Source organism: Agelaius tricolor, unplaced genomic scaffold (genome assembly GCF_023055355.1).
Source record: "Agelaius tricolor isolate 1412-34295 unplaced genomic scaffold, bAgeTri1.0.p SCAF_2, whole genome shotgun sequence".
NCBI lineage: Eukaryota > Metazoa > Chordata > Aves > Passeriformes > Icteridae > Agelaius > Agelaius tricolor.
Genome location: NW_027269262.1, coordinates 81,497,824 through 81,510,402, shown reverse-complemented (window position 1 = coordinate 81,510,402; position 12,579 = coordinate 81,497,824). Strand labels below are relative to the sequence as shown.

The 12,579-nt window shown below is 36.5% G+C and overlaps 1 protein-coding gene across 3 annotated transcripts in view; it reads right to left on the bottom strand.

Annotated features, from left to right (window-relative positions):
- The window catches only part of CSMD3 (CUB and Sushi multiple domains 3), a 592,443-nt gene that overhangs the window by 399,201 nt on the left and 180,663 nt on the right, over nt 1-12,579 (bottom strand). For all 3 annotated transcript variants that reach the window (XM_071421704.1, XM_071421705.1, XM_071421706.1), the window contains exon 5: nt 5,483-5,690. In XM_071421704.1, the coding sequence (XP_071277805.1) occupies nt 5,483-5,690 (208 nt within the window). The remainder of the gene's footprint in view (nt 1-5,482; nt 5,691-12,579) is intronic.

Below are 12,579 nucleotides of genomic sequence, written 5' to 3'. Positions count from 1 at the left end.
ATGAGTCAGAAATAGAAGTGGGGACACGTTTTTTTTAAAAGCGGCATCACAGTGGCCATGTAAATTGTTCATTTGTATCACAGTGAGCCAAGGGGATTCTGTGCCTGCACCTGACTTGTCTGATGCGAATACATGCTGGAATTTAACAGATAGTTTTCTCACTGAGGCTTGACTCCACTATGTAGTTATAAATCACATGTGCCAGATAAGCTTTAGCATTTAGTATTCTAGAGGAAGACAGGACAAATCATATCTCTGCTCCTGTACATATCCCTGTGAGATGAATGGGACAACTTGAGCCTGATGAAGGAAGATCTTCAACCCATGAGCTAGGATTGGCCATATCAGCCAACCTGCTCAGGAGAAAGGCCATACCACTGCCTATCCATAAGGAAGAAAGAGAACTCAGGAGATGTTTGGACCTCAAACAGGTAATGGGTAATAATAAATTCTTTGTGTTGTTTCTGACTGAAAACAATGATTTCTAAATTAGGAAAAAATGGAAAAGCTTTTCCTCCCATGAGGACAGTCAGGAAATTAAGAACATTGTCCACACAGATTGTTTAGACTCTATATTCGGATAAAGGCCTGATTAACCTTGCCTCACCTAAAAGCTGAGTCTGCTTTCAGCAGTAGATTGGACAAGTCTGCTCCTGAGTTCCCTTCCATGCAGAACTATCCTGCTTATAAAATTTTGTCATTCTGTCTTGTGTTTCCTTACAAGCCGGTTATGTGGACACGTACATTACATATTGAATTCCAGGATTAAACTCTGGATTTACAGCTTGATTGATTTCTATTTCTATGGATATGACAATTTCTAGGAATCATATACGCCTTTTACTGAGCACTAAATTGAAATGCCACAAAGTAACTTTTATAAGAAGCATAGACTGCAAGGTGTCTACCCTTAAGTTACAGATTTTCATCACGTAACTCATGTTTATTGTGTCTATTCTGGCTGCAAAGTTTGAGGCACATTTGTAGCTGCACTTTGAACTAAAACCTGAGAAATTAATGCAGAAAACCCCAACAAAACAGGGTACTCACTATGGGGGGCTCTTCTATTTCTTCAGAAACACAAAAGAACAAGTAGTAGAAAATAACACAAGAAAAGCCTCCGCCTCTTCTGTTAAATATATGATTTGATATCTTATTCCTCTCTTACATTCAAATCCTTTCTCATGTTTCAGTAAGAATTTGAGCGTGCCAGATGTAAAACTAGTCCCAAAGTCCTTTTCAGATGATGATTGCCGGATACAATCACATAGAATCACACAATAGAACAATGAAGAACATGTCATTAACCTCCACAGTCACTTAACAAATTCCCCTCTTAAACACTCATTGTGCCTGAACCCTACACCTTACAGAATGCTTCTAGGAGGGTTCCAAATGACCTCATGGAAATGCCACAGGTGAAATAGCTGAATCGCCAAGAAAAAATTAAATTACAGAACTAAACAGTAAAGGACAGAAATACCTCGCTTCTGTGGAAAGCTTTTGTTTCCAAGAAAGCCAAGAACTTCATTTTTGTTCTCAGTCCTTCAGAAAAAGGTAAAAATGATAACAAACAATGGACAGATTATCAAAGGCTCAAACCAGATAATATTTTTAGCATTGGTATTTGTCCTATTCCTGATTTTCTGCTCTCCCTGTTCCACAGTTAAGCATTATCTCTGTTACCTTCTGTTCCCTGTATTAGAAGAAAAGGATTTAGGCCCTCCAAAACTTGGCTGATTTTTGCAGTGACTTTTTATTGGTTTTTTAGGTTTTCTTTTGTTTATTTTTTAATGTGTGGGTTTTTTTATTTGTTTGTTTGTTTTATTTTGTTTTTGCAATTAAATCCAGTAAAAATTAATTCTATCCACTATCAGTAAACAAACACTCTGATAATTACAGGAGATTTTCTGACTGCACTTTTCTTGCTCTATTAAATGAATAAAATTTTCTACCTATTTGGCTACAACCACGACATTCTTCTGAAATATTTTTTCCTATGATAAGCAGAATCAATTTTGATACTATTATTTAAATTTAAATTCAACTGTTATCAGATTAAAAACTTTCATCTGGGGTTTTTAGCATACTTATTAAAATCATATTGCTCATAAACCTTACCTTCCTGAGTCCTTCCTCTTAGCATTAAACACAGATTTAAAGACTTTTCATTAGTGAGAAAACAGTAATAATTATCTAAAGCTGTGTCAGCAGTCTTTGTTACTAAAACAGAGATTGTGATATTTGTCACTTTCTAAGTTGCAGTGATTTTTCAAGAAAATAAATGCTGGGCCTTAGATGGGTTTTTTTTCCCTCCTATTTTAATCTCTTCTTATGAGAACCTCTGCTTCTTGTCTTGTCTGTTTTGGTCTTTTTCCTCCAGCATATTGTTACTTTCATTGGTACTTGTACTATTGAGGTGTGATTTTCATCCCTGTGCTGCCATATTTATGTCAGGCAGGGATTTTCCTCTGTAGCCTTTGATATGAGCATTATTTAATCAAGTACATTAACTGAAAATAACTCTAACCTGTTCGGGCACTGGATAAATAAAATAACCACTTTGGTAAAAAGTTCTGATTGAGAATCTGTTTTATTAATGCATGTGTCTCTTGAAGATTAATTGTCATGACAGTACACTTAATTTTTAAATGCCTCCCAATTGTTATTGCAACCAAACTAGCAATAAAAGTGACCATATATCTATCTAACATGGATAACTGCATTTTCCACACAAAAAAACAACCCCAGAAAATACCCTTTTCCATAACAGATATTATCTTCCTGCTCACCCTCACTTTAATTACCACTAGTTAGTATATTCTTCACTAATATTTCTTTCTAGTTCTGTTTATCATTTTGTTCTTTCACAGCACTAGTAAAACGGAATTTAGAGTCAGGAAATGCTAATTAACAACCAAGCCCTCCAAATATGGAGGAAGAACAGCTGTCAACTTGTGTATTGGTTTGGCACAGCCTAGTTTTTGGTAGACAAAAAGGAACATTTCACTAGATTTTATTAACTTTCAGTTTTTTGTTTATTGCAAAAAATAGGTAAAATAATTTCCTCAAACAAATAATTTTCCTTCAGTTTCACTTCCAAAATTTAAGAAATGCTATTATTCAACTCAAGCTGGCAAATGTTAGAATAAGCAACATGACAACAAGAACTCTGAAGGGCATCTACATAACTTCTTACTACTATTTAAATGAAAATGGCCTATCAAGATTTTCTTGAGAGAAAAGACTGCCAAAACTGAAATATTATAACAACTGACTACAAAACTATAGAAAGTTAGCACTTCATAAAGAATTTCAAGTCTTGTCTTATGGATAGCACCAGTCTATCCACTTGATGCACAATCTGTCTCTTTATTTCAGTTAGAAATAAAAAGTAAAAATATTTTTTTACACAGCAGATGTTCAGAAGAAAAGTTTGAGGGGTTCTTTTAAATCAACAGGTGTAAAGTCATATAAAGCACCAAATTTTCTAGGAAAATTTTATAATACTCATTATCCAGATCAACCAGTAAGTTTTTAGTAATTTTGATAATTAGGTAAATATTTCTTTCCAGAATGAAAGATAAAGAACCTGGGATTAGTTTTAGATTAACTATAGTCTAAGGGCATATATAATATTACCACTCTAAATCTAATTAACAAATTGCTGTTAATTAAGCTTTCCAAAGCTGTTTTTCCCAACATATGGGGGGATACTTTTCCGTAATTGAACACATCAGTCCTATTTAGGGAATATAAATGACAAGCTAAAAAAAGAATATGCTCTCAGTCTGTTTCTCTACATGAGCAATTATTAAATTAGCATTGTAAATTTTCATGTTTTGCAAACACATAATGGGAATTCCCATATATAAAGTAATCTTATTATATCATTTGAATACAGCCTTGTATTTATAGAACAAAAAATGAAATAATTGTCTGTAGCTCATAAATGAATAAATAAAACACATTTAAGAAAAATGTAATGTACATTTAGTTATTCAAGTGATTCATAATGTCTGTATGTCATTGGTGTTACCTCACTAATTATTATAAGTTATTATTTAAAATTTATTTTAGCTGACAGCTAGTTCAAAAGATTTCAGTTTAAGAGCTTGAAAAACTCAATGGCAATTATACCTAATACAGGTAATTAACTATGTAGGTGGCAGTATAAATTAACTCAAATTAGGAAAACACTATTTGCTAAATCTTAGACTTTTATTACACTCTGAAGCAGTAAAAATATATTACTTATATGCAACACTTACAGAAACCTAGTCTGCTGCTTTTAAAACAATATAATTATCTAATTTTAGATCTTTCCTTATTATAAAATCAAAACCATTTTGTTTGGTCTGTTACAGTTGGAAGGGCTTTACACTGATATGAAGAAAACCAGACTCTACTGACCATAATGTATCTCGCCAACCACTTGTATTACCTATTGTTCACATGCTTCTGTCATACAGAACCTCCAGAAAGCTTCATGAGCCAGTTAAGAGACCAAAATTTTACTGGAGAGCATAACTGTGATTTATGGGTTTGTATACAACTCCTTTTCTGTGAATCAATAGCTTATTTAAACCAATAAAATAAACAAAAGGATTTGTCATATTGACATGTTTCTTGAGTAGTGTGATGCTGTTACCATAAAACTACCAGACCAGAAAGCCACAAAATTTATATTTAATGTATAAAATTTATTTTTCCTATTTAATGGAATCTGATCTTGAAAGAGGTTATTTACTATTTTATTTCTTGTGCTTGTGTTACAACACCTACATAACACATCTACACTGAGATTAAGAATTGAAGAAGTCAGACTAGCAAAAATATTGTTCCTACTGCTAAGTCAACAAACAAAAAACCAGTCATAAACTCTCATTGAAAATGCTATATTTGGGGTAAAAGCAGTGTCAAAAAGTACTGCAACTACTCAGCTAAGGGTGTTTGGTTTTACAGGATGGATATTTCTAGGCAAGTGTATCACCAACCATACTCATTATTTAGAGCCCATGCATACAGTTCTCTGTACAGAAACTCCTCCAGAGGCAGCCCATGACCAGCAGGTGTGGCCAATGCTAATTCCCCCTAGCTCTGTGCTGAAAGCCTCCACGCCATTCACTTTCTGACATTATGAAACTCTGTGAAGGCTTCACCAATCTTTATGAGTGCAACAGTCCATTCCAGTCTGTTTCTAAATATAAACATTTTCCATATAATAATGGCTAAATGGTTAGACAGAATTAGGTAAATGAGTCTACAGTGCCCTTCATCTTGATGCTACATCTTCACAATATATTTAAAAACCATTTTACAGCTGCAATTGGAATATCAACATTTATGCCATGTCACAATTATTACTGTGAAGGGTTTTTTTTAGCAAGACTACATATTCACAAAGGAAAAGTAACAAAAAGATGTATTTTCACATTTCATCATCTTTTTTATCACATTAAAGTTGCAATTTTTGACTTACCCTATTGTAGGTGGTTCAGAACCTTCTATTTCCAAATAATCATATTTTTCTTCCATTTGGAAATCTGTAAATATGAGTGAGATAGTATCACCAGGCTCTGCCACAATTGTCCATGTGCAATCTGCATTATTATGATATTCATTAGGAAAGTTGGGGCTCGAGATGATTCCACTTGATCCTCTCATAGTTCCTCCACAAGCATCCTCAGCTGTAAAAAAAAAAAAAAAAAAAATTAAAAATGTATGCTTTCTTTCTGAGAATAGAAATTCATTACTTTTTAGGTGAACAATTGCTTAAAATTTTTTAACATGCTTGACTTGGAATTCTGCTCTGAAATGAGGGTGCTAAAAAAGTAATTGCTTCAAGTTACCAATTACTTAAGAATGATTATACTTGTGCCATCACATATTTTTATAATTTACTACTTATTAATAAGTATAAATTTTGATTAGCATTGTTTCAATTTACAATAGCATGCAAAAATGTCACTATTTCTTCTTTTGCTTTAACCAAAAATGCTTTCATGAATCAACTTGAGTTTAATCCCTATCATAAACAGTCTGACACATGAAGTGCAGTAGTCATGTTATACTGAGAAAAGAAGCATGAAAATCTTACACATTATATACCAATTGTATTGTCATATTTTATTTTAGTGAGTATCTAGTCATAAGGTTTAGTCTTGAGAAATCATTTTCTCATTTTCAAACAGCTGATCAGTTTTCAAACCAAAGCCATTCATGAGTGATTTCTTAATGCCAGATGCAAGATGCTTTCACAATTAAGATGTTTACATCAATGTAATAAGTTTTAATAGATCAAATATTTGCAATTTTACCATAGGAATAAATTTTTCATGTCATATGAAACTGTGAACTATTTGATCAATTATCACAATGATTTTTTTTTTTTAACAGTGCTCTGAAACCAAAATTACTCTGTTTTTTAGCACGTGATCTTAGACTGGATATACCAGGCAAACATTGGATATTCACAAAATCAGTTCTAAAATAACTTATTCTATGATGAAACAATTCTCAAATGATTGGTGTTCTGTATCTTTTTTATTAGTAGCATATATATGCCTAATAACTCAAAAATTACTTTTAAGGATCTTATGTTAAAATTATTTCTGTGAGCTAATAAAATTAATTGTAAATTTAGTACCTTTTCTTTCAAAAATGGAAATATCTTTCAAATAACTTGAATGGAAATACCATATTGCATTACTTATTCAGTTTATTACCCAAATGTTTGGAGCATATTTGAAGGTCATTTCTGCTCAATTAGAGTGCTAGTATGAATAAAATTTGCCTCAGAGTCTGAAAATCCAATCAATATTGATGAAAAACGAATGATAATGATAGGAAAAAAAAAAAAAACCAAAGAAACAACTTTAAGGCGTATAGGATCACAGAACAAAAAGTTTAAAGAATTCTGACACACATAATGGCTCACTTCTAACAGAAAGAAAAAAATTCATGACTCTTTCTTACAGCAGTTTGCAAGTTTAAAATACCAGGTTTTGTCTTTTAAAAATTCTGCTAAATTATGCTATGGCCAGATTAAAAAAACAAAACAAAACACCCAAACACAAAGTAAAAACATATTTCAAATGTATTCCTACTAATTTGGCAAAGCACTTTGAATCTACTAAATATAATAAAACTGAGAAACCTCATCACATCACAGGTTCTGGCCCCATACTGTGAAAGGAATAAAAAAAATATAAATAAATAAGAATATCATGTTTTCCTGCATTACAGACATTCAGAAAAATAATTTTAAATTGCTAATTTACAGTAGCAAACTTTCCTCCTGAATTGCAGAATTCATGTTCTGCTTTTCAAAATTAATTATAGAGAAACCTATCTTAGTTCTGAGAAATACAACAAACTGTTTACTAACAATGTTGCTATAGTATACCAAAACTTAAAAAATTAGTGTGGCACTGTTTAAAAATATAAACAATACCAATGAGTGTACAGTTTATTCTGAGCCACAGCTGTTTAGGAATTTTTCCAAAGTGTGATTTTGCTACCATCAGCAAAATGGCCCAAACAAATCATCACAGTTTTTATTCTGATTCATGTAGCAAATTTCCTACAAATACAATTAATATCACCTACATTTAAGTGTTGCATATATAACCAAAAGCACACTCATCTTGGTGTATTGCAAGCATTAAAACAATAAATAACAGAATTACTGTACTGTGTTTTTATTTTCCTCTGCCTACAATATAATCTGCTTGGTTCAAGTTTTGCAATCAGATCCCCATAGGTAAAAGCTCCCATCTGTGAGAAGACTGAAAAGCATTATGCCCATGCAAATGTTTGGTGCCTTAAGTTGTGAAGACAGTGTAAAAAAAGATTTGATTTTCAAGTAAATTGAAAAACACTGTTGACAGGAGTTCTACCACTAACTTCATAGTGTACAAGACCCTGACAAATTAAAGAAAATGTAGTCATTGTATTTTGTGCAACCTGCTTTTAGCACCCCTATTTCTATCACAATTGAAGCAGCATAATTTCTTAGATGTCAGCTATGAAATGTTGCAAATAAAAGAATAACTGGTGCAGGAACATTTATAGAGAGTAACAGTGGCTGATCTTCATCAATGTGCAACAAGCCCAGTAAGGAGATGTGAACAAGGAAGAGAGGAAAGATAATATTTGCTGTGATTTTGGTAGATTCACAACAATCTCTTTCCCTGCCTTTCTGTAACTTTCTGAATTACCTCTAACAAACTACCAAGGTAGGAGTCCTCAAAGATACTTAAGAGCCTAACCCTCTTTTTCCATGGGAAAAGACAAGCCCTTGCATGGGATTGTCTTTGCTCAAGGACCACAGTATAATTGGTGGCTAAAGCAGCAGGATGGGGAAACCCAGTGTGTGCCTCAAGGACATTTAATCTTGGGGAAAAAATAATCTGTGGTGCAAGTTTTATGCTGCAGGGAGTAAAACAGCAGGAATAACATGAACCTATGAAGAATGAATTTTGTGAGGAGCAAGGACAGTGTGGCAGTGACCCGGATCTGGCTGGTGCTGGTGCCCAATCATCAAGTGTGCTGCTTCTCCTGTCATAGGCACCCATCCTGATGAATGGATCCCAAATCATGGACTATTTTTGAACATCTGGAGGGGAGGATGAAGTCCATGAAATGGGAAAATGATACCTCTCTGTGAAAGGATGGAAGATAGTAGTTAATGAGAATGCATTTATCTGTTTGTTGGTTATCAAGAGAATTTAAGGATGTAGTTATGTTGTGTGTGTATGTGCTGCATGCTTCCACACCCAATGCACACTACGATCACTACAGTCAAAATGTAGTAGCTAAACAGCAGTAAAGCACCTAAATACCTTGAAAGAATTGTGTGCATCCCTATCCTTTTAATTTCCAGTTAGCAAAAATGAAGAAAAACACTCACAGAAATAGTGAGAAGACAACACTTCAGTTAAGACTTGATAGTCTGACATTGTTCAATTACAATTACATTGCTAATACTGATTTATTTCAAAATCTACTTTTAAAATTCATACTACATACTTTCAAATTAAATTGAATTGGTCATGTACTGGGAAATTTTGTCCAATAGCCATCTTGCAAATATGATATGAAGGCATAAATGCAAAACATACACTTACTGCCAAAATGTCATTTTCCCCAACATATTTCTCTGATCTTAACCATATGCTGAAAGGGGAAGTTTGTTCAAAGTGATATGCAAGAGGGGACTTGGCATTAAAAAGCTTTTCAAGGTATTATGAATTTAAATTAAGATCTCTGTTTGAATATGCATAAGGGCTCTTGTGCAGAGGGAGTATCACTGATATCATGATGAGTAATGATTATGAAAGTAATGTTTTGGGGGTTTGGTTTTTGTTTTTCTTTTTGTGGGCATAGATTGTTTCTATTTATGTTCATAGATACCTGCAGTTTCTTATCGCTCTTCTTTTTTTTTTTTTTGCTTTTACAATCTTATGATTAAATGCCCATTAAAAAGAAGGAAAAAGAAGTGAAATGTTTACAACTTCAAATAATTTCCAGTGAAATCCAATTTCATCAAATTTTATCTTTTTTAATTCCTGTTTTGCTGTTCACTGTTCATTTTTCATAATAAATTTTGAAAATATATTTCTCTACTTATGTCTTATTTAATTTCCTGCTTATTTTTGTAGCTTTCAGTGATACTCACAATAATGTTACATAAATATTGAACAGTAAAATGGATGATCAAAGACAGGCAATGTCATCAGTGATTTATACAACATGCAAATTTGTGGATTTCATTGAGAATTCCATGAGATTGTATGGTAGATCAAGCTTTAATCTGATAAGATGATATGATACACAATGTATCACATCATCTTATCTATCTAGATATTTATAGCAAACTAAACATTACATTTTCCACACATCCTATACTGCCTTCACAAAAAAGAACCAGCTTCAATTTAGTTTCTTATTCTGTTTCTTCATTGGCTGTGCTACAATTGGCAGAATAGAAACTATACAGGAAAAAGTGAAAAGCACCTTAAAAAGTTAAACTCAGTTTTAAAGTCTGTAGTATTATAGCGTGATTATGAAACTTGCTAATGAGCACAGTAATAAATCTATTAGGCACAAAAATATCTTTAGCAAGTTCTATAGGCAATGCCAGTTCCCTCTGCTTCCTCCTTTGCACAAACACTTACTGCTTTTGTTTCCTGCCCACTTTTCTTGGAGAGTCTCTATATGTCTATTGCAGAACTCCAGCAGTGCCAACTGTTTTGCTGTGGCTCTGTGATTTTAATTATGTCATTCATCTCTGATCACATGTAAATTTACAATTCTTGGGCTTCTTGTGCCACATTTGCTTGCATACAGACAGTTGAGAGCTGTTTCTGGTCACTCCACTTCATCAAAAAGAGCGCAAGAAAATCCCTCATCAGTCTGTTTTGTGTGTACTCTGATCCTCTGCTCCTCAATAAGCCTTCAAGCTTTGGTAAAGCTACAAAAACCCAGTGGACCTGGGTCAAAGACCTTCTCATTAGGATAGCAAGATCTTGCTCTGCTAAATAAAAACTAGCTCTTCAATGTAATGTTTAGAGTCAGAGATTAAAAGAATGGATCTGTACAGTATAGAAATCAGTGTCTACAGTATAATGTCTATTATATTTACTTTATATAATATTTTGATACATTCTAGAAACTCCAAAATAGAATGCAAGATAGATATATAAATATATAATATCTGAGAAACACTCATATGTTGACTTTTTCTACAAATCTATAGCAATGAAAATATTTCAGCCTATCCTCATAATTTATGCACAAAGAATAACCCTACAGATTCCAGAAATTGAAATATAAAGATTAAAAAACATCCATCAACTGAAAATCTTTCAGGATAGCTATGCAGAAAATTTTTCATCTTTGACTTACATAAAGTTCATCCAGCTTTTGAGTAGAGGGACACAAAACAGTTCTTGAGGACAAATGGAAGTCTTATTTTCTGTATCGATTTGTAAAACTCACAGATTTTAAATTCCAAATAAACACAGTGATGACTACAAATTGACATGATTCACATCCTCAGATCTCTCACTTTGCATTTTTGTGCTGTATACCAGTAAAATTTATACAGATTTGACAGCCAGAAAAAAATAAAAAAATCAAATAATGCATCTGTAGCTAAAGAGATGAGGAGTTTAAATGGTGCTTGAAGATAGGTTAAACAGAATAAAATTGCCTTCCCACCTACCACCTCTGAGCTAGAACCACAAAAACTACCTATGCCAGAGGAAAAAACTGCAATATCTACACAGCCTGTGCCTGCCTGAAGGCCGGGATTGGGCAACACGGGGTGACCCATGAGGAAGGCAGCCATGCACGGCCCAGGCCTGGCGCTGCCCCACCGGCACTGCGGCCTGGCTGCGCTGAGGGCAGCGGGCACCAAGGGCAGCAAGGGTGGCAGAGGAGGCTCAGCGGGGCACCAAGGGCACTGAGGGAGGCAGGGGAGGCTCAGCAGGGCACTAAGGGCACTGAGGGTGGCAGGGGAGGCTCAGCGGGGCACCAAGGGCACTGAGGGTGGCAGAGGAGGCTCAGCTGGGCACTAAGGGCAGCAAGGGTAGCAGAGGAGGCTCAGCGGGGCACCAAGGGCACTGAGGGAGGCAGAGGAGGCTCAGCTGGGCACTAAGGGCACTGAGGGAGGCAGAGGAGGCTCAGCTGGGCACTAAGGGCACTGAGGGAGGCAGGGGAGGCTCAGCAGGGCACTAAGGGCACTGAGGGTGGCAGAGGAGGCTCAGCGGGGCACCAAGGGCACTGAGGGAGGCAGAGGAGGCTCAGCTGGGCACTAAGGGCACTGAGGGAGGCAGAGGAGGCTCAGCGGGGCACTAAGGGCACTGAGGGAGGCAGAGGAGGCTCAGCTGGGCACTAAGGGCACTGAGGGTGGCAGAGGAGGCTCAGCGGGGCACCAAGGGCACTGAGGGTGGCAGAGGAGGCTCAGCTGGGCACTAAGGGCACTGAGGGAGGCAGGGGAGGCTCAGCTGGGCACTAAGGGCACTGAGGGTGGCAGAGGAGGCTCAGCGGGGCACTAAGGGCACTGAGGGAGGCAGGGGAGGCTCAGCAGGGCACCAAGGGCACTGAGGGAGGCAGGGGAGGCTCAGCAGGGCACCAAGGGCACTGAGGGAGGCAGGGGAGGCTCAGCGGGGCACTAAGGGCACCGAGGGTGGCAGAGGAGGCTCAGCGGGGCACTAAGGGCACTTGAGGGTGGCAGGCAGGGGAGGCACAGCCTGGCACCAAGGGCACCGACGTCAGCAGTGGACGCTCAGCAGGGCCCCACAGGCAAAAAGGGCAGCAGGGGAGGATCAGTGGGGCACCAAGGGCTCCGAGGGTGGCAGGGGAGGCTCAATGGGGCACCAAGGGCAGCAGGGGAGGTAGAGTTGGGCATGAAGGGCACCAAGGGTGGCAAAGAAGGCACAGGGTGGCACCAAGGGCACCAAGGGCAGCAGGGGAAGACACGATTCTATGAGGACACAGCAAAGGATGAGGGACAAAGGGGAGCTGTGGGCGTTGTCCCCTCACCGCAGGTCGATGGCCAAAGGAAGGTGA